General features: G+C 42.3%; 1 protein-coding gene across 20 annotated transcripts in view; it reads right to left on the bottom strand.

The window, feature by feature from the left end:
- mbnl1 (muscleblind-like splicing regulator 1) overlaps nucleotides 1–23,259 on the bottom strand; it is a 44,945-nt gene that overhangs the window by 18,635 nt on the left and 3,051 nt on the right. For 5 of the 20 annotated variants that reach the window (XM_082514173.1, XM_082514158.1, XM_082514160.1 and 2 more), the window contains exons 1-2: nucleotides 22,004–22,435; nucleotides 11,745–12,773 (exon numbers count right to left, since the gene is read on the bottom strand). In XM_082514173.1, coding sequence (XP_082370299.1) covers nucleotides 11,745–11,918 — 174 coding nt within the window. In that variant the 5' untranslated portion in view covers nucleotides 11,919–12,773; nucleotides 22,004–22,435. Of the gene's footprint in view, nucleotides 1–11,744; nucleotides 12,774–13,193; nucleotides 13,295–20,858; nucleotides 21,098–22,003; nucleotides 22,437–23,259 lie in introns of those variants that run through there. The other 15 variants (XM_082514176.1, XM_082514164.1, XM_082514159.1 and 12 more) reach the window with 7 other exon arrangements.

Raw genomic sequence — 23,259 nt, 5'->3', positions numbered from 1 at the left:
ACACCCAGCTTTGGTGATTGTGTGGGATTTAAACAAACAATGAACCAATGAGTAAAGAATGCTGGGTGGGGCTGTATCCCATCCTTTTAAGGAGCACACGTGAAGCATGCAGCAAGATGTTGCACTGTGCATGTGCGCGAGCCAGCAAGAAGGAGGGAAACACGAGACAGGTGAAGAAAAACGTCTCTCACGTGAAGACTATAGTTAAAAGTATTCAGTAAAATGGGGGCTTTTGTATCCATTTGACTTGCAACCTTTAAATATAGTTTGTTATAAAAGTCTGAATGGATTAAGGCCGAAAAACCAGATCATCTCTGAACTGCTGCTACATTATGAACTGTCCACACATGTCTTAGACGAGCCAGCTATTCTTGCATGTGGCACAGCTAAACAGCGATATGCAGCATTCAGTTATAATTCTGCTCTTTTCAGGAAAACGCCTGCAGAAAACAGGTAAACTGTAACTTCAAGGTCTTTTAAAGTGAGGCTAAGGAGATTCCTAGCTTTATTGTTTTTGGTTTTATTTTATTTTTCTAACATATTCAACATGGTCACTTGATTGTTTCAGTTTTTACTGTCTTATTTCTGGTATCAACGTTCTGATTTAGTGACAGCCCTACTTGGTAGGTTTACATTTCGTATATGTCAAGATGCAAACATCAGCGGAACCACTCAGTCTCCAGTTTATTAAACTTTTTCAAAGATTCCCCTAAAGGTTAAAATTTAATCAACTGAAACAGTGATTCTGTTTGGACTATATTTAACCCAGACTAACTATATGTTTGCCAGATGCTAGTGAAATAGGAGCTGGTCTATATTTTTTATAGTTCAAATTTTGTAATTTAAATACATCACAATCACTTGAATTCATTTTGTGATCTTTTGGTATGGTGGCCCTGAGAGGTAAAACGCCACTAAAGAACACAAAGCACAATGGACGCGGTTTTGGGGAGACAATTACGTGACTGACGAGCTACAGAAGTGACAGAAACCAAAGCACGTGAAAGACTGCACTGAGACACGTTTAAAAGAAGCAGAGGACTCATCTGAGATGTGTGTTTTAATCACATGACTCAGATGATACTGTAGACACATGTTTGCTATTATCCGTTTACTGTTAGCTTGTCATTTGCGCAGCTGGTCGATCAACACTTCTGTTGTATTTGTCCTCTCAGGGCCACTGTACTTTGGCCCCCTCAAAAAAATAACTGGAAACTCTGCAGCATAATTTCCTGAGGACATCAATCTGTCCAAACCTTTTACTAAAAAAATAAATACCTAAAAACAAACACACAATATTCTAGTTACTGCAGGCTAACCCATTTGAAGCGTGACCGTGGATGTATTTATATCCTGCATACCGTTAACCTACATCCTTTTAAACACACTACAGAGACAGTTACAGTTGATCCAACTTCACTTCCCCTCTTATCTTTGATGCTCCAGCGTTGTGGTGTGATGTTATGGTGTAAGATTCAGTTGTGTTGAGTTGTGCTGTGAAGCTACTCTGTTCTCTGTACTGCGTTCCACTGACTTCTGTCTAAACATACACAGAGATGAAAGCCCTTTCTCTTCACACACACTCTGAATGAAGCTTTGTTCTGCTGGGGAATAGCACAGACTCAAAGGACCGGACCCAGCAGTTGGTCTCTTTGTCTACCATGCACCCAAATATGGCATAAAACATAAAATACAGCTAATTCAGTCAATATACTAATGTGCACGTTGACTGGAATTTCCTGGTAAAACAGCAAGCACCCAAATTACTGGAAAAAAGAGCGAGCCAGAAATATTCCGATGTGATAGTCTCATCTTATCCCTGCTAAATTTGCAAGCATTAAGTAATTAGCAATTCACAATCAATAACACCCATTTAGAGAAGAGAAAAATAGATTTTCTTTTCTTTTCAGTCACTTAATTTAGCATCAAATTAACAGCAGATTTTGAAGACAGCGAAGAAGACGGCAGAGGTCTTTGGAGTCTTAGTGATGTAGTGCCGTTTCTTTGCTGAGGCCTGCATGTCTATATCAGACCATAAACACGCACTCGTACTCATGCCCACATCTCCTTATTGGGGCTCAATGCACCCAGTAATCTGTGAAGTGAAGATTAGTGGTCAGAGAGTTGATGTGACCAGCGGGCCTTGTGGAGATATGAAGAAAAGAGGGAGTGTCAATCTATGATAATAGCCATACTGGTTACGGTGACGCATCCCCGCCCTCACCCAACAACGGCAGAGAGAATGAGGATTACAGGCTAGAATAGAGTTACAACACGGACCACACAGAGTGCGATAAGGTACGTCGTGTGGCTGTGGGAAAAATGTGAGCAGAATGCATCAGCGGATTTTCTGGGTTTTAGGAGAAAAATATTTCGCAAATTGCAGCTGTGGTTCAAATGTAAACACCCACATGCATGTGACACAGTAGCATCCACATAAAACTATTCATATAGACACAGACAGACACACAAAATGCAGGCTGAGCAATGAGTTATTCACACTCGAGAGGGTGTTGGTTCTCAGAAATCCCTCAGGTCAGATGTCACGTACACAGGAGCTCTGGATCCAAACTTAGACCTCCCTCTGTTTTTTTGTTTTTTTCTCACATGCCCCCCTCCTCTCCCTGTCTGCCTCTCTCTCTCTTGCTATCTCTTGATACACAAACCAACTTTCATGTGACTTCGTTTACATTAATGTCCCCCTTTCTCAGTTTAGCGATGCTTCTCCTCCTGCGAGGTCAGTTTCTTGCTTTTCATTATCCGTGATAACAGAGCAATCACACGAGTATTGATTTGAGCCGCAGCACTTTATGAAAGCCATCCAGTGCTCGCAACGTAGCCCGGTAACATTCATTTAATCATCTCCGAGCTCTGCCTCAGAGTGAGAAAGAAGAGTCGCTGAGCAGAAATCGCAAGTCTGAGGCAGCAATGACGCATCAATAGCAACACTGTTTCTGAAATGACTGAGGTGGGCTCTTTTTCTAATATTGGGCCTTCTGGGTTGAGAAATAAAGACTTTCTTTTATCTAAATGAGACATTTCAAAACTTAAAGCATGAGTAATGCAGTGGGATGCAATATATTCTCACTAAAGAATGACAAGTAGACTTACAATGCCCTGTATATATATATACATATTTATTTATTTGTTATAAAATATATAATACAGTCGTGGTGTATAATGAGCTTAGATTACAAAAGCAATCTGGAGACAGACAAAGAAAATGGGGAAGTGATCTTAATACAGAGAAAACAAAGTCACCTACAAATAAAGCCCCTTAGCCTGGGATGAGTTACGTGTACCAATCTCCTTCCACATTTTTTTGTCTTTCAACCAAGACTCCATCATTATCTCTATCACTTCAGAGTGGCAGCGTTGTGATGCATTTCAACCCTAAGCAAGACCTATAAAAGAAGGAAAAAAAGTTTAAAGGGGTCCTTTTTCTCTTTTATATACCTTCCTTTAGTCCCAGCTTTCTGCTCTCCCTTTTTTAACCCTTGTCACTCCCGCCACCATCTGCACAAGTCTCAGACAACAGGGGGAAAAAAGCCTCTTCTATCAGTAGCCAAGTAATAATGATTAGTTTAGTTTGCAGCACTAACAGATTTAATCTGGTATGTATTATGCTAATCTGATCTCACAGTCTGTAATCCTATCCACGGCTCTAATCCCACTGTCAACTGGCCTAATCCTGTTTCTGTGTGTGATTATGCCTTTCGGGCTTGGCACCAGCACGAGGACGATTTCACCCTCTTCCTCTCCTACAACATTTTATCAAGTGGTTTAGCCTCATACTCTTTCTATTATGGAAGATTATATTCTGATATTCATAAAGTTTGCAAAAACAACAGCTGGAACTAGCAACAGCTAACTTGCAACTTCAGAATTAAATCCAGCCTAAAAGATTTTGCAAGCAAGGCTACAGCCACAAATGCAAGTCATACGCTATATTCTGCTGTCTGTGACCATCATATAAAGTAATTAGGGCTAATAATTGGTGTTCAGATTGTGTCACTGTTCCAGGTCAAGAAAACAACAACACATGAATTATCCTGCCTAAATTAAGCCTACATTTGAGGGTGTTGACTGTGACTCATTGCTCAATAACATATAATGAAATAAACGAATGCATAATGGAGAATATTTAAAGTTTCAGATTCGCCAAATAAGGTAAAAGAAGGTTTTCCTTGCGATGACAATGAAAACTGAATTGAAGACAAGCAGAAAGTGATTAAGACTGTTGCCATGAGTCTGACAGGCCCAGACACTGCGATTCTGAGAAGGAATGCACTTAAAGAAAAACAAGACAGGCACACAGAGAGCAATTGAGAAAGAGAAAAACACATGGACAGCTATCAACTATTTTTTTCCACTTTTTGCCTCACAGTCACTTCTAAAAAGCATGTGAGTGTGCAGCGCCTGACATAGCCTCCTTAATGTTTTGGCATCGACGGAGAGAAAAGAGGCAGGGTAAACGTGACAGCTGGACCGAGGAGAGGGAGTGGAAGAGTGAAAAGGTGTTAAGAGAATTGAATCTAAGTGAGCGGCTGTGCCCTCAAGCTACGCGCTCACCTGTCTTGTGGGATTGATGATAGCCTAGCTAACTGTAGCATCTGCTAGTACTGTTATCAGTAACTATTAATAAAGTTGATATAATTTTGTTTCTTTGTTATAAACTATATAGCGTGAAAAATGTAACCGAATGGGCACACCTTGCAGTTCATTGTGTTTTCTATTGATTTGAATCACGGACCAGTGGCATTACCAACACTAATTATAAAGTATTGTGCCAAAGTCTTGACCCACCTCTCCATTTTTTAAAAATATTTTGCTTCCAAGGAGCCCGAATTTTTGTAACTTTTTAAAGGTGGGCTAGATCAATACTTCTCCAGGGTTTCTGAAGCTCTTTCCAAGTTTCTTTACTTAGACTTTGGCTTGTTTTCAGTCCAGTCCTTGTGCCTGACCATTTTCAGAGGAATTAAGCCACTTTAGACTGACCTATAAGTCATTCAAAAATTATAAGGCCACCTAATTCAAGGGATGAACCAGCGTTGTGTCTACATGCAAAGGACAGTTTTGCAAAAAACACTTCAATACTAACTTTGTTACTGCACAAAAACACATAGTTGAGTTGAATTTGACTGATATGAATTGAAAAATACCAAAGATAACAGCAGCTTTAATGAGATAAAATAGTAATTTTGCATCAACAAGGCAAAATAAAAATCCACCAGACCCAACACAGAACCTGAGACACAGATCTTTCAGTTGATCCATCTACTGTTCACTGAAGCCTTAAACAGAAATGGTCTTTGTTATAACCTCAGGATAAAAATGCTCGGAAACTCAAGTGCCAGTTTTAGGACGTTTACTGACCACTTTTAGAAACAACCACAGCTAGTCGCACACATACAGGAAACTGTCCCACGCATAACATTCCGGCAGGGAGAACCCTGAAAAACCTCTGAAGGTTCCGGGATGCAACGCCCCCAAACATACATTAACAACAAAACTGTCTATAACAGTCTTAGTGGAAGACTGGGTGTCAAGAAGCCATTCTTAATGAAATCAAACAGGAAGAAAAGGGCGAGGTATGCCAATTTAAACAACAAGTGGACTGCTCACGAAGTTACTATGAATCCAAATGTGAAATTCCTGGTTCAAATATTGTCCCTAAGAACAGAGGAAGTTGGGAGGTGAGTGTCTACGGTCATCTGTAAAACATGGTGGAGGCTTTATCATTTCCGCCAGTGGGGTTGGAGATCTTGCCAATTTGATGGAATTATGAACACAGAAAAGTACCATCAGATTCTGATACCATCTGGAAAGCATCTGATTGTCAACAGCTTCACGCTTTAGCATGACAATAATCCCAAACATACTGTTAATACAGTAAAAGCATACCTGGCCTCCCCAGAGCCCAGATCTCATATGACTGAAGCAGCTCGGGATCATCTTGACAGATAACAGAACAAAACGCAGCTAAGATCCAAAGAATAGCCTTGAATGTCCTTCGAGAAGCCTGGAGAACTATTCCTAAAGACTACTTAAAGAAATTACAAAAAGGTTTGCCAGCCAGAGTTCAGGCTGTGTCGAAGAATAAAGGTGGTCACACCAAATATTGACTTTTGAGCTTGTTAGAATTGTAAAAACCACTTTTTTGCCTTATATACTGTGTTTCCATATATTCACACATTTCAGTAAATCGCTGCACCTACTTCCCATTTTCCCAACAAAATATAAAGAAATGAGGGGTGGACTCAGTACAGATTATGTTTTACGAGTTTCGGATAATTTAACGCTTGAATCCTGACTTTGATCTGTCAATATTTGCTACTGGGTGGAGCAAACAAACCCTCGGGCTATTTGTAGCTTTCTGTTAAGTCTGTACGTTAAAGACAGATTCAGAAAGGGCAGCTAGAGAAGTAATCATTGTATCACTGGTGTTATAAATGGGCCCAGTGTGATGCCGGGACAGGGACGGCTGACACCGAGAAGAAAAGACTGTTGTTGCTGATCTTCTGTCACATAAGCTCACAGACAAGATGCATAGATGCGCTGATGTGACAAGGATGCACACACAACCTAAAACAAGCAGGCCAAGGAAAAGGCTCTATGTGGTTTAGTGTGTGCATCAACCAGGATTAGCGTGGTCCAAGCATGAATGTGACAAAGACTTAAGAATAGGCCCATTGATGCCAGGAGAAAGAAAACTAAAAACGCCTACTTACTGAAATAAAATCCCAGTTATGGGTCTCAGTTTATTTTAATAAGCTAGAGGAAAGACTGAGCATAGCCACGCACAGCATCCGTTTAGCAGAAGCTGTATCGTACAGATGAATAAATCTACCCCTTAAATATATTTAAAGAGGAGAAAGAGCTTTTCTGTATGCAGTCATAGAAATCCCATTAGGAATGCAATTAAGATGAAAAGTCTGCAAGAGGAGTTACATCATTCCTGCCAGAATCCGACTGAAAATCTGCACCATGCCACTGAAAACAAACCTTGATGACTATGGCTTGCACTTTTTGAAAGTCAGTGTATCAAAAGCAAAGTGAGTACGGCTGACCTATGACCGACTTTGGATTCCACGTGCTCATCTGTGGCTGCTGTGTTGGAAAATGGCACATCTGTCTGTCTTTAGCGTGTGTGGTGTGCTTACGTTAACCCTTGCAGTTGATTTAACGTGGCAGAGTGTTCCTCAGGTTATCGCTGGCCAAAAAAAGTGACAGGTATTGAATGCACGTGGCCATATACAGTCAGTCATTGCGGAGACTGGCAGAAAAATTTGTTTGAAATCACAAAAATGCCGTCAGCTAGCAACATGGTTAATATTTACCAGAAAAGTCTGTCTGGTGTGTCTGTGTGTATTTAACCTCACTGTACTGGATCTAAACGTGCTGTCAAAATATGACCAGCGAAACGAGAGGAAAGGCAGATAGAGGAAAGAGAATGAACGGGAGAAAAAGCCAGACAGATGCAGTCCAGACCAGAAGTTGTAAATCAGGTGTAAAATAATGGCTAAAACAAAGTGTCAGGTCGCAGCTTTTATGCGTGTTTACATTGACGTAGACAGAGCCATGTGGGGAAATGTAAGCGGCCTAATAAAAAGAATTACCACCAGCGTGAGGCGTTGAAAAGTAGCTGGACAGCAATGCATAAAGTCAAATAAACCAGCATATTTAACACATTGTGGAAAATCCTGTGGGGAAAATGACTAATTTAAATATTCAGTCCATAGATATTAACACACGATATATCTTCACTGGGGACGCTCCCTCAGCCTTTTACCGCTGCTTGTTGTGGCATCTTTCCGTGATTAGTCTCAGCAGGGGGAAACCATCTGCAATCAGACTGATATCAGGTGATGCTCGTGCTGTGACTTATAGGTAATTGCTTTTTTCTTTCAGCAACTTTTTTCTTTCCTCATTCCTGTAGTTCACTTGTTACTTTTTTGTATATTTTTGAACTGCAATCTATTTTTTCTGGATTTTCGGCTCACGTGGGAGGTATCATGAACAACGGGGAAACATGTATGCCTACATCCTCTGTCTAGCAGCTTGTTAGGCATTTACATGAGTACTTCTGCTTTTTTTTTTTTCAACATTTCTAGCAGCTGACTTTGGCAAACCGATTACCTTTTGTGTACCTCTGATAGATTTTTTTCTTTTGTTAACCCCTATTATTGTTTTCTTCAAGTTAAAGTGAACTCTTAACCCATATTGAGTCTAATTGCCAACCTCAGTCACACAGTTCTTTTTACACGGATGTAAAGCATACTTGAGACTTGGCCTTTTACAGTAGCACCTGCTTTATGTCGAATTTAATGTGCCGAAGTGAGAAAAAACGGTCCCTGAACAAATAATTGGTGTGCAGATGGTAAACAAGCAAATATTTCTCATTTAACATCCAGCTCACCTCAAACAGTGCAGCAACACAAACGAAGCGGCCGCAACAGCACCACAAATCCCGATGTAATGCACGTGCATGTGCTCAGAAACGTGATGACAGTGGGTGTGTCAGGCTGGCAGGTAGACAAAGCACAAAGTCTATGCTGTGTGAAAGCATGTGTGTGTGTGTATCTTCAAATGGTTCTCTGTGGTAGACGATCAACTGCTTGCATTTTTAAACATTTGGGATGCCATCCGGGGTTAAACAAGGACCTGCTCCTGACCTAATTCCACACGGGTTTGTGTTGTACGATACGTATGTGGTAATAGCTGTGCTAGTAGGGTAGTTATCCAGGTGTAATGTGACCCATCTTGCCCAGGAATGGGTGTGTCCTGATGCAACAGACAGACCGAGTGGAACAGCACAGAAGGCGCTTTTAATGAGCATTAAAAACAAGCAACAACAAGTTCATTTACAGCAGAGAACAACTTGCCTCATATACTAATGAGGCAAGTTGCGCGCTTGTTTCTGCAACATTAAGCCCCTGTTACACTCCTATCAGCTTTAGTGTACAAGCAGAGAGAACAAGTGGTATCAACTAGAGTGAGTTAAAAGTAAGTTACTACGCTGTACCTCCTCGAAGTATCGGGTATATTTTAAACATCTGCCTCATCAGTTAATCTGTTGCTTAGATTAGTTTTAGCTATGAGGCCCGTTGTTTATTAAGATTCCAATTTATTACACCTCACCTATCTGCTCTGCAGTTAATCATTGACGGGCAAAGTTACAAAGCTGACTTTAAATCAGGGAGTCCAGGCTACCATTATCCCTCTCTAAATATTTACCCTGCTTCGACATAGCTGAGCTGTCTGTGCTGCACCAACCAGATAGACAGGCAACAGAAACGGCTGCACTCTGAGGTTAAGGCCAAGTGTAAGGCCAGCAAACACCCACAAGCATCTTGTTCAAGCACGGGCAGATTCAAAAGCACCTCCACTCTGTTACGGGTCTGTGGCCTAGATGGATACGTGGTTGTAATTGATTTTCTAGCTTGAGGGAATGTGGTGCACATATGATTACTGCCATGAGAAATCATGATTTAACTCCTTTTTACTATTTCTGGTATCAATATATTATGTACAATGTCATTTAGTGCCGGACAGATGTTTGTGAGGCCGTGACCGTGACATAAAAAAAAAAAGAAAAAGGCCGAAAAGAGAGCGAGAGTGGCTGTTGGGGAAATGACTGGCTTTGGGTGTGACCTGCTCAGCTATGCACTAGTGATCATGTGAGACCTGTGCTAATTATACACTTCTCAAGAAGAAGGTCGATCCTCTCTCATGGGCAGAAAACATGTGCACATGTGTCCAGGAGGCTGCATTAGTGTCTGCGTGTTGGGAGTGGGCAATGTGGCTTCATGTAACACAACTCATTCGAGAGTTAGTCCTATTTCAACCTCTCAATCTGTGTTAAAGAGAATTAGGGCAGCTGATTTTTCACTCAGTGCTGCTGCGGGTCTGTTTAGAAAGACTAATGCAGAGAGAGTGTGTGTGTGTGTGCGTGTGCAGAACTAGAGGTTTATGCCTTATCATATAGTGTGAACAATTATCTGACAAATCCACAGGTTTTCTTTCTGATATTTCCTCTATCCTCTTTTGCTCTTTCTCTGTCTTTTTACTTTCTGCTTCTCTTTCCATTGTGGGTTTCGGAGACCTGCTCTGTTTTTCATTACCAGTGGAAAAAATGGGGCGAGTGGTTTAAAAAAAAAAAAGTATTACCCATCTCCATTAATACACATATCCTAGTGGAAAATGAGTCTAAACTACTAAAAAAGGACTTCAGAGTCCTTCAAAAAGCCACCGTATACTTGCCAGTCACTCCTTTTTAATGGCAACCTCTACCTCAGTGTGACAATTTAAACATCCGCCTGCAGATAAAAGCACCACTGCTCTCTCAGTCAATATCCTCTCGCAGTGGGTAACACTGAACTCAGGAGTCTGTGACATGTAGGTAACGTTGTGTTATGTCTGTAGCAGTTATGCTGCTGCAGCAGGTCTTCAGTTTGCTAAAACTTGAATATAACTGGATGCCACCTTTTTTTTGTTTTGGCTATTTTAAAATGTTAATCCAAATTATTTTCTGACATCTGGCAACACAATATTTTAACTATGTGAGGCTGAGTAAACTAAACTGCTTATGAGTATTATGAGTGCCTTATGTCCCACTTTTGCAAAGTTGCAGTGTTTTGAGAAGATTTCAGGAGATTAAGCTGTGAAAATATATTAAACTTTTCTTGTAATTTTCATGTGCACAGGTGAAGAAGCTGCTGAACAGTCAGCTTGGGCCTGACAATGTTCTTTTGTCCACATCTGGCTGTAACAACTCTTCCCCTGAGTTGCACTGCGCACACGCTGTCCTCATCCTAACCCTGCTCACATGCAGTCAATGACCACGAGTCACCAGTATCTGCTGGACAATACAAACACGAAAAACATACAGTGCCAAGTCAATGCTGGAAACTTTGGGTTGAGGTCCACCCATCTCCAGAGATCTTGTGCTCCGATAAAAAGAGTCATTGTGAAAGAGCGAGAGAATCGACGAGAGTGAGAGAGAGAAAAAAAGAGGTGTTTGCTTTCCTGCTGCTGCCTAAAAATGGAAAATTACTGCATACAGTTCCCCAACTCTGCTCTAAAGCAGATACACATATAGAAACACACACAAACCCCTTATAACTGCCCTTAGGCCTCTGAACAGGAAGTGGTTTCAGCGAATGAGAGCTACATGATGACGCTATCGCCTTGTTCGTTTCTAGCAGCTGAGCTTTGCTTAGGGCATCCGTATGAGTTTGTACATCTGGCTATTCATCAGACTGTTTGTCTGCTTTTCTATTCAAACACTGCCCCACAGCAAACATGATCACTTCCAGAATAACTGCGCTATTGTAGTAAATTCATGCAACTGTGTTTATGTGCAGTGTAATCAGTCGGAAAAGCAGCCGATTCTTGAATGAATTCCATTTGGAAGTAAACACTACTCAAAACATTTCGGACTGCGCCAGAAAATTCCACAGCTCTGTGTTAAATATGCCGAACTGCCTCACCTAACCCCACCGCCAAAACACCCACCCCCCTCCATTCTGCACCCTTCATCACACGTTCCAGTCACCTGACCAGAAATAGGTCGGACCAAGGAGAGCACATGCTGTGGCCAGATGGTGCACTCCAGTTTGTTATTTCCAGTTTGCAACACCATAAATTCCCTCAAACTGCCTGTCAGACCGAATGTGCTCAGTCTCTTATCTGTATCTCTTTATCGACTCCAGATTTCCTGCTCGCCACTTCTCCTTTCTTACCTTGAGCGAGTCGAAGCAAGCGATGACCCGTCCGTTGTCCACCTGGCAGCTCTTGGCTGGGTGAGCGAACTTGCACTCCTGGTCGGAGCGTGAGCAGGTGCCCCTCTGGAACTCCCGACATACTTCCAGTGTCAGCCACTTTGTGTCACGGATGTGTGTTATGTTCATTGCCATCTCAAGACGCCGGCAGAAAAAAGTATTCCGAGCGGAGATCTGTTCGAAAACTCTTCGAAATCTGTTCAAATTAAGTACCTATAGTGTTGTTATCCACAATCTTTTTCTTTTTCTGTTTACTTATCAGTGTTGTCACTGTCTGGGATACTTGTCTGTGAAGATGAAATGAAACACTCAAAAAGAAAAGTTCCTACTGATTGACTGGGCTCCTTCTCCAAAGTAAAATGTTGCAGGATGGCTGTGGATGTAAGCAGGTCCTATTCTTGATCAGACAGCGGCTGATAGAGTTATTATATCCAGGGGAGACTACTTAGCTTAACAGTCAAGCTGCCTCTCTTGGTTAGACTTCTCTCTCTCACTTGTTATTGCTTACTGAACTGCGTCATCTATAACATTCCCAGGCGAAGGTGACAGCCGAACTGAGAGCCCTCTGGTTAGGTGCAGTGAAGCAGGCAACAAAGGTGACAGTCTAGGTGTAGCCTGCTACAAGAAGGTTAAGGACACTGAGGACTAAGTGGAGGCTTTAGAGCGTTGAAGGCGAAGGTGAAAGGCAAGGTGATGCTGTGTGGGCCTGGTGGTGTGTTGGGCTGCTGTGGTAAGGCTGGTCAGCTGGTGGATAGTTGCTGGCAGCAGGGCCGTCTTACAGTGAGGAGAGCGGAGTTTGGAGTCAGGCTGCGTGGAGTGGATGATGATGGTACAGTGGATGGGGTCGGAGCGAAGGCTGCGAGGAGGGTGTGGCTGCTGTCCTTGTACTCGTGTTGCTGTGGCAGCAAGCGAGCGAGGCAGGGGGGAGGGTGGAGCTTCAGCTGTAGAAGCAGGTCAAAGCTGCAGCAGACATCAGGGAAGGCACTTCCTCTGGGGAGATAAAGAGAGAGATAGAAGAAAGGGGAAAAAAGGAACGAAAGATTAGTCTATATACAACACGTTAACAAAAAGAAGATAACAACTATCATGTTTGTTTTCCCGCTCGTGTGTCTTTCAGAGAAGATTCTGACCTGCAGGATTTTTAAAGTCGTGACACTGCTGAGCTATGCAGCTGTGGGAGTGAAGAATATGTAAAAATCTCAGAAATGCAGGGGTGTCAGCGAAAACAAATAAAACTTTCACCCGCTCTGCGCTCTAAACTCACATAGTGCAAGCACACCTTCATCAGGCCATGCTACGCACAAACAGACACACACACATAGAGAGAGAAATGCACAAAGCAGCCATTCACAACTTTCCACATCATCTGGACAACGCAGAGAAAAGCACATCAAATCCCGTATCACTTACAGTCCAGTACAGCAAAGCCGGCCATTGCAAATGTGTTTAGAGGTGAAAGAAAGGAAGAGAGTGAAAGCAAGGGGGAAGTTGAGGCTGGGCATGAGGGAGAAGAGTTTAGTCATTTCCTTTCTTGCGAAGCCTTGTGAGAGCGGTGGCCAATGAGAGCTTGCGGAGTTGCAGCAACATTCTGGGCCGAGCGCCAGGTGAGAGCAAGGGGGAGGAGCGAACAGGAGGCTGACCTGCCCGCTTGCTGTTGAAAGACACACAGGCTGAACTGTTTCTGCCTCACAAGATAACCTGTTTCCTTATCAAAACAATAAAATTCATGGACTCCAGAGATAATGTCGTTTTATTTTTAAATAGGAAATACCACCGTTGCAGTAAGGCAATGCATATTGCAAAGGTCTCGCACAAATGCAAGCTCGCACGCAGTAATTGTGCAGAACACGATTGAATGAAACAGCCTGGTATTTATTTCACTGTCAGAATTTTCCCATTTATCACTTTTAAATGAGTTTATACATTTAAATGAGTCGTTTTTTGCTTTGCGTTTGTTTTGATTGTTTGTTTAAATTTTGCATTGCTGCCAGTGGTTTCTATTTTTGGTGAATCCATTGTATGGGGTCTGTTGGGGGAATCTGCATGATTGGGATCCCAGGGGCCCATTCTGCCCTTATCGCTAAGCCAGAGTAAGTCACCACACCCTGTGTAGTGAAATCGCTTTCCCCAGAAAAGCATGTGCACCCTCAGCAATGCCACCAACCAACCACTGCTAACTTTACAACACTGCAACGCACTATATCAGAGCCCTGCAGCAGCGCAGCGCAGCCCATGATGAGCCAGCAACATAGATAAACAGTGTATTTAGAGAAAGAGAGAGAGAGAGAGAGAATGACAAAACATTTCAGTTTCACCTTGGATGACCCTTATGATAGCAAATGTAGCAATGTAGCATTAGAAATGACCTTTGGCGTGTATTCGGAACGCAAATCCTGCAACGACCATACTCGACGACTACACACATACCCAGACAATTATCTTTCATATCACGCGTTATATGGAGATCAAAATAAATTAACTTTCCAATGAAACACAAACATAAAACATCTGTCTCTTCACTATAACTAGTGCTGTGTCAGTTTTTGGATCGATTCCGATACCAAAGGAATACATATACATGGCCAGTATTGCCGATACCAGTAACGATAACCTATAGCGGGAGTTTATGTAGTGGAAAGCAGTGTGTTGTGATTTATGAGCTGAATCATCATCTATTCATATTTTAATAATTTCAGCATATTTTAATGACCCCTAAATCGTTATGATTTTTTACTTTCCACAGTAATTAGTTGATACAACAAAGCACACTTTTCAGCTTTTTCATCTATTTTAAAACTATTTTTCTTTAGACCTGGAATGTAAATGTGCCTGTATCTGAAGCACTTTGGATCAACTTCTGTTGTTTAAATGTGATGTGACACAATTCAGTGGGCTACATATTGAGAGGTTAGAAACAAAGTATCACTCTGATACCAACACCAGCGTTGGTATGAATACTAACGATATTTGGATCGATCTGCACACCTCTCTTATCTTAGCAAATGTTGCGCAAGAAGCAATAGTTTTCCTGCCGGTTTAAAAACTCTTTTATGCCAAAAAACATTTTTGAGTAACAGAACTTAGATTGAATATCTTCGTCAGAGTGCAACTCTTCCAGCATGCTGCATGTCATACTTTTGTTTGTGTGACTCGGGCCACATTTCTGTTCCCATGAACTCTATTCACGTGAAGTCATTCATCAACTTGCGCACACTGCTACATAAATGTCAAGTCAGTCGAGAGTAATCTTTATGTGTGTTCATGAATGGTCTGTTATTATCACTAAATGTTGACCTTACATGTACCTATTACAATTGAGTCTGATGAGGCATTTAGTGACACACTTTTACTACCAAGTACACTTTGTGGGGTTCAGCTGAACCATGTTGTCTGGACACTAATGAGGTGGAACAGAGACATCTAATTCTTTTTTTTTTTTTTAACTAAAGGCACCTGGAACTGTCTTCAATCAAATGCGAGGGTGTGACGACTTGATGCATTAAAAGCTGACAGCCCCCTGAGTCTGTCGGCTTGCCTAATCAGTTTCTGTGGTTTTGGTCAGATGAGAACACAGCTGTGAGGGAGAAACAATGTAATATGGTGTAGAGATGGACCGATCCGATATTACGTATAGGTATCGGTATGATACTGACCTAAATTACTGGATCGGATATCGTAGAAAAATAAAAAATGTAATCCGATCCATTAAATATCACGAAAGCACCTCACAAAACTTGCAACACGCCGTAACTCACCTCAGAACGTTAGCAGTCGGAGCAGTATGCATCACGTGATAGAGCAGCTGTGGCATGCGGGACCTGTCAGTGGTCTGGATAGCATGTGGAGCTTCGCTAGCAACCTGGCATTTCATCTCCGACAAAGTTATCCCCGAGAGAAGTAAAGCAAGTGTGTAAGTCCATCTCTGAATGTTTGTAAAGCATTCCCACGTTAAGCTTAACAAGCGACTGCCTCTCGCTCTCCGGCTGCCACTTCAATCGTGAAACTGATCAGCTGATCGGCTTTTCTGTCGCGACTCCGTTTGTTTTTGGCCCACTTTGCACCAGAAAGAGGAAACCAGCGGCTGAACAACAGCAGAACGTTTAAGCTTGATAAGCTGTTGTTAGAATTTATTTAATATTTCTTTCTACACCAGGATCTTTTTCTACGTAGCTGACGCTGGTAACTGTGCAGGGGCGGATCTAGCAAAGTTTAGCCAGGGGGGCCGATAGGGCATGAACAGGGAAAAGGGGGCACAAAGACAGACTTTTCTTTCTTATTCTCATTTAAAATGTCGAGCTTTTAATAAATAATTATCTGACACCCAAAGTTTTAATTTGATGTAAAATGAATAGAAGTCAATTACTGTATATAGTAACTATTAAGTCTAATATATATACCCTAGTAAGCTATAGTACTTTTTACTTTGGGAAGGTACCATCTGTGCAGTCTGCAATTTTGTTGAAGAAAGATGTTGAATCTATTTAATATTTCTTGAAAAATAATTGATTTCTGTGCATTTTTTTTCACACTGCATCAAATTAAGGTTGATTACGTCGATTAAGCATCATGAGGTGGCGCGTGAGGGGTGGTTCTCTATTTTTTATTTATTTATGTTGTTGCTGGGAGTTGGAACCCTGTTAGTTAGGTTTCTTAATATTTACGCTAAGTACTCTTTAAAATACCAGAATAGGGAGGATGGTGTAGGTTTAAGTTTATTAGATTGATCAGTATTGCTGAACTATGAAATATTTTTTTTGTATACAGGTATAACAGAATAGCTTTAGTGTAGTTGTTGTTTTAAACTTGAGTATGAACTTGCAGACTTGCAAAATGCAGCAAGATATTTTAAAAAACAGTTTTGTTGATTAAAAAACACTATATCGGATTCATATCGGTATCGGCAGATATCCAAATTTATGATATCGGTATCGGTATCGGACATAAAAAAGTGGTATCGTGCCATCTCTAATATGGTGTAAGACGAGCCAGAGTAATAATGAATCCTCATTATGATCCATCATGTCTGGACAAGGGCCTCCTTCCCTTATTGATTTCCTCATCTCTACAGTTTTTTTCTGTTGGTGTGCCACTCCCTCTATCTAATTCCACTTTAACTGTCAGTGCTCTTCGAGTATCCATTTCAAATCAGCGAGTGTTTAACATTATCTTCTTCTCTGCTCTTTCCACAAAATTTCTAACAGTAATATAATTTGAACAGGTGGATCTGTGATTTCCTTCCTATTGTTTCAGCCACCTCAACTCCACCCACGTCTCTGCCTTCGTGTCCTCGGTGTGATTATCTGGCCTATGTTCTCGTTCAGCATCCTCGGCAGCCGTCCCTTAGACTCCAAGGTCTTGTAAGCTGGTGCAAGGTCGATCAGAGTGGTGGAAGGGGAGACAGCGAGAGAGCGCAAGCAAGACATTCTTCCTATCGCTCTTTTAGGACACGTGGTAGTAAGACTATGGGCCGACAAGAAGAGGAAGCGGAAGAAGAATCGGTCCTGTGACAACAGCATACACTTTTATGGCATAAACAGTTTTGAAAATCAAGCCTCCACATCTTTTACTTTCTCTTCCTTTTGAGCCATGAAACAAATCTGTTCTCGCTATGAAAAAACAGAACAAACTGTCAATATTCACCCTACGCCGAAAGCCCCTACAAATCATAAAACCTGACACTGATGTGCATGGTGAATGGTGCTGAATGGCAGTCGTGCATGAAAACATGCCTCAGCTGACTGAAAAGTGGAATCTACCAAAGACACATGCTAATCTGGCAGCTGGTTTTGGGATTTTGGAGTCCTTATTGCAACTGGAAAACTCAGCAGGGCCGAGAAAACAAGAAATAAGGTGTGGCTCACAGTTATGATAAGACTTCCTGAAAAAATGAGCGACACATTATTAGTTTAGATAAACGTGGCTTGACTTCATGGCCACGAAATACTTAAGGCTCTTTATTGCATAGACGCATAAAATGGAATAACTAGCGCAGTATTAACAGAGATTAATCTCAAGAAAATGCACGTATGCTACTGGTTATATTGCACCATCTGGTATGGCTACCTAATTAGCAAACCACAGCTTCGAGGCGGAGCTTCTATTTTCGACTGTGACAGCGGAGAAAGACGCAGTCATCCCTTTTGGTTCGCTGCTGTTCAGCGCAGGGAGTGGTTTCAGCATTTTGCCAGAGGTGGTGTCAGGGTGACAGTGTGCTGATACAGGTCATCACGCTGTACGAAACACAACACCTCTGGACTTGCTGCTCAGAAGCTAGCATTCCAATACTGCCCTCGTTGACCTTTACACACACTTACACACCGGTGCATATCTGGACACATATTGATACTTTCTTTATCTTTTCTGCATTGATGCACAAATGTAGAGGCTAAATGATGCTGCTCAGATCTCAGTTGGTTGAGAGACTGCATTCAGTAAGGTATCCAAAAAAATTCGTGCAAGTGTATACAGGACACACTATTTACTTACACTTCATTTATTAGTTTGGTTTAATGTGAGTACAGATCACATGGACAGAGAGCTGTGCAAATATAACATTGCTGTTCTGAGCTGTGCCACATCTGTTACTCTTATCAACTTCATTGGCATGCTCGTCCTCATCATAAAGTCATTAACTTGTCTTATTTATTAGTCGCATCAAGTTATGTATTTGATTAAGGTTTCCTGAAAGTAACTCTTTGGCTAGAAACGCAAAACTAACAATGCCTATTGATTCTCTAGAGGAGCAAACCTCTGGAGACAATGAGAGCTCTTGTGTGGCACACATGGACAGCGCTAAACACACACACACGCTGACAACATACATAAGCGAGAACCTGTGTAAACACACAAACCTCTATCCGACTCGACACTGGGCATTCTTAAACTGTGGTGAATATCTGATTGTGGGCAACACTGCATCTTTGTGTGCACATGTGTGTGTAAGGATGTTGTGAAATCAACAGACAGTGAGGATAATGGCGGGCCTTATGGTTTATAGAGTGGCTCGCTGGCTCGCGTTTATGTCGTCTGTATCAGTACACAGAGAGACAGGGGCTAATTTCTACTGAAACGCACTAAGACGATTGCAAATAGCCAAAAGTAAAGTAAGATAACAAGTGAACAATTCACAAGTTTCAAAACAAGAGAATCATATGCTCTGACCTTTGCAGTCACCGGATCTCAATCTGACTGAGCAATCGTGGAAGATTCTGGGTGGGTATATGGAAAAATATCCTTTAGAACTGCAGTGTTGATTCCTCTGGGTGTTCAGAAAGTGTAAAATCCAGGATATTTTGAACTTATACCCTTACTCACTACTTAATAAGACCCTATTTAAGAAGTTACTGAATCCCCAAATTATACAAAAGCACTGCTTAACCTAGGTGCATTACACCTACAACAAAGAAATGCATACTTTAATTTGTTTCAGCCGATGATCAGGAAGTGTTGCCGTGACTGTGTGATTTTGCCCAATAAGACCACAGCAATATTGCTAAATCTTTTTTCCCCCTGCAAAGTAGCACAAACTGTCAGTCTGAAATTTCTCTCCTCATTATTTCCTTTTAAGGTCACAACTCTGCAACTGTCTGCTATATTTTTCATTTAAATATTTGCAGAACAAAATTTTCATTCCTGGACAAACACTAAGGCATCTAATCATGTGTTCCACTACTAATCCCACGCTAAGCACCTATATTTGGCTGCGTTATCTGTGTATTTTATGCAAAGACACATTACCAGTCACCAATTTTATCTTCTGCCCTAATCACCAGTGACCACGTCATGCAATGTCTCATGCTTGCATTGACCGAATATTATTGGGGCCCCTTCTCTGCTAGACTGAGGCAAAGGTTGCTAGAAAAAGCCCGAGCGAGAGAATCAGACTAGTGGGACGGCAGCGTTATAAATGTTACAGCCATCTGACACGCTGTCGGAGATGAAGAGGCCTAAGAAGTCATGGCTGTCAAGAGAAACAAGTAGAAGCTTGTGTTGACATGTGTACCTCCGGACAGAACAATAATGAAATATCTAGACCCTTATTACTGGCAGCACAAACAGCAGCTTTGACACATCAGTCACCCCACATATTAGCGCTGCTGTGTAGCTCTGATAAAATGGGCACTGCTGCTATCGTGTGATGTCTAAAACAGAAGCCTGAAAATAAGAACAGGAAGAAACATGTATCAAGTCAGGTTAAAACCTCATTTATTACTGGTGTATTACTTTGCTAAGGGCATTTCTTATTTTTAGCTTAGCTTAAAGTGTGTCATGCTCGGGCAAAACTGTGTCAAACTTCCTCAGAGAGGATGAAATGTGGTTGTATCACCAGAAGCATACAGAGAAGCCCTCGTGTAATAAAGGCTTAACCTGTCAGCGCACAATCAGCCAGGCACATAATCCTTTCTGTAGGGCAGATTCTAAATGATAGGAAGCACATATAAATGCAGAGTAATTTGCACCTGAATGTATGCACGTATGCGACTCGACGCCGAGAGAGCAACATGATCTTACGACTTCCTTATCTGCCATAATCACAGTGACACGTTCTTTAGCCAGACAGAAATTAACAGTCTACCTGCAGTGCACCTATTGTGGAGATTTTTCCAAAGTCTCTACTAAGTAATCTGCCACACATCTGTCTTTGCTGCGACTGCTCACATGTGTGCACATACTTGGGTGTGTGTGCTACTGTCTGAGCCACCATGAATCCCTCTAAGTCACAACAACAACATTCCTCATCATTGCACCAACCACCAACAAGCCACCGAGGGTATACTCAGAGATCATGAGGAGAAGGACAAAGACGGGAGGAGAAGGAATGAAGGCGTCAGATACTTTTAGAAATAAAATCGTGACCAGCTGCTGTTCACAAATTGTTTTAAAGCAACAAACAAACAGCGAAATTAATGTAATTGGTGCTAAAAGATATTATTGTATGAATTAAAATGCTTTTCGTTCCTTATAAACCAGTCTGATCTACACGGACAAACCAGCCTGGTCTGTAATCGCTTGGAAAAAAGGTATTACAGTACACTGCAAGTCACCCAAACAAAGTAAACTCTTAAGTCGACTTACTTTCACTCCCGTTTAAAGATCAACAAGTAAAACCTTCTCCATTTACGCGGTCTCCTTCTCCCATGTTTCTCTGTCCTTCTTTCCCCTCTTCCCTTCTCTTTGTAACTTTCTTCCTCTCTCTCTCTCTCGGTTACTCCCCCCTCTGTCAGACGCATGCAAACACTTACTTAGAGACACACACACACACTCCCACAGACAGAGTCACCCCCTCACACACTCTCTCCTCCCGCGACCCGAAATGCTTGGCAAACATTCTAACGTACTGAAATACTGCTTGCCATATAAGGTAGCACCAGCTTCACATGTCACACATAATTTACATACGGCGGGGCGGGAGTTTGCCTTACACAGGTCACTCATGTTAAGGAAACACACATGTGGTAGATCCATGCTTTCGCTTTGGGCTGACACAGCAAGAAAGAGGGAAGACGTATAGGAGAGTCAAATGATACCATTCTCCCTGTTAACCAAGCCCTGAAGGATAACTCCAAACATGTCCTATGTTGAGTCAGGCAGAGGGAATGAAAGCTGAGTGGGCGATCTATTGATCCTCTCCACTGCTTCCTGGAACAACCACGGCCCTCTAAACACACACACACAAGCAAATTTTCTTGCTAACTAGCGCTACCCTCAGGAACGAGCTATTGTGTGACTGTCTGGTGTGAGTCAAGAATGTGTCTAAATGTGTGCGTGCCTCTCTCTCTCTCTCTCTCTCTCTCTCTCTCTCTCTCTCTCTCTCTCTCTCTCTCTCTCTCTCTATATATATATATATATATATATATATATATATATATATATATATATATATACACACACACACACACACATATATAAATACACACACAGATACACACACACACACACACACACACACAACAAGCCATAACAAATGGAAGTTAGCCATGTGGTACACACACACCTACACACACACACAGAGAGAGCAGACACCAAGGCAAGCAATCTCCACATCTCTACCTATTCTCCATTGCACAAGTGCCTACTTTGGAAAGTAAAAGCAGCACACACACACACACACACACACACACACACACACACACACACACACACACACACACACACACACAGGAGGAAAGATCTAGATAAACCAGTGAGGCAGGGAGGAGGGTTATGAACCAAGCTCTTACCTCTCACATTGCCCTCCAGTTTGTGTGTGCGTGCTTCCGCGTGTCGACTGGCTCTGTATGTTTATGCGTGTATTCAGACAGGCCGCGACAGCAGACCCCCAGGCACCGGCTGGACCATTCTCAGGCAGGCAGGCAGAACACAGCAAGGCAGAGCGACTGGCAGAAGAGGAGGCAAGCGAGTGAGCGAGTGAATCAGCAGCGAATGAGTAAAGGAGCTGTGCGCGGAGCCGAGCACCCAGAGTGAGGGAGAGCGGATAGGGAGAAAGCAAGAGAGAGAGAGGAGGAGTGTTTGTCTGTGCAGTTGTGTGTGTATGCGTTGCAGCGTTGGCTGTGTGCGCTAGTGTCTCCCCTCCCCTGCCTCTCCAAGTGGCTAAGCTGGGTTGTGCAGAGCTGTGCTGAGACGGGGCTGGGCTGTGTCTTTACTGACTCCCCTGCCTCTGGATCATCTGTCTGCTGCAGGAAAGTAGTGCTCACTGGGCGGCAGTGGCAACAGCTGTGGAGGAGGAGGAGGATGACGACGAAGAGGAGGAGGGAGGGAGACCGGACTGCACTGGGCATACAGATCCTGCAGTTCCCTCTCCCTCCTTTTCTTTCCCACTGAAGCTGGCCACGCCCCCCCTCCAAAAACACCAGGAAGTGCTGGCTCAGTTACAGCAGCACTGTCCTTGCCTATTCAGTGAGGCTGAGGTAGGAGAGAGGGAAGAGGCAGGTAGGAAAGATTGGGAAAACCCAGCAACAAGAAAAGATGAACATTAGTAACAGGATAAACATACCAGTGAGGAAAGGTCATGCACAGCGAGGACTTTAGAAGTAAAAGTCATGAGAGTGATGTTAAATACAACCAGAAAGGAAAAGAATGGGTGAAGGAAGGGTCTTAATGAGGTCAGGAAGAAAAGGAATAAATGGCAATTGGAAAGAATGAATAGAATATGGGGTGTGGAGGAAACAGTTATGGAAAGACCCAACAGTTATGATGGGTTTTTGCATCAGATTTGGCCTGGCTTCTGTCCAGATCCTCTCTCTCACTTTCATACTGCTTTCCGTCCTTGGCATGCAACCCTTAGCTCACACTAGCTCCTGCCCACATTATAAAAGCACTACAAAGTGAAACTGCAATAAGTGGTTATAGTTTTAAAATTACTTCTTTAAAAAAAAGATGCAGACCAGGGCAGTTTGGTTGCAGGTCAGCAACATATTAAGAAAAAGGCTAACTCAGAAAACACAGAGGCGGCTGTTCCTGCCAACTCGCCTGTATT

Source organism: Aulonocara stuartgranti (assembly GCF_965226115.1).
Source record: "Aulonocara stuartgranti genome assembly, chromosome: 18".
Classification (NCBI taxonomy): Eukaryota; Metazoa; Chordata; class Actinopteri; order Cichliformes; family Cichlidae; genus Aulonocara; species Aulonocara stuartgranti.
This window is presented reverse-complemented; position numbering and strand designations above follow the sequence as displayed.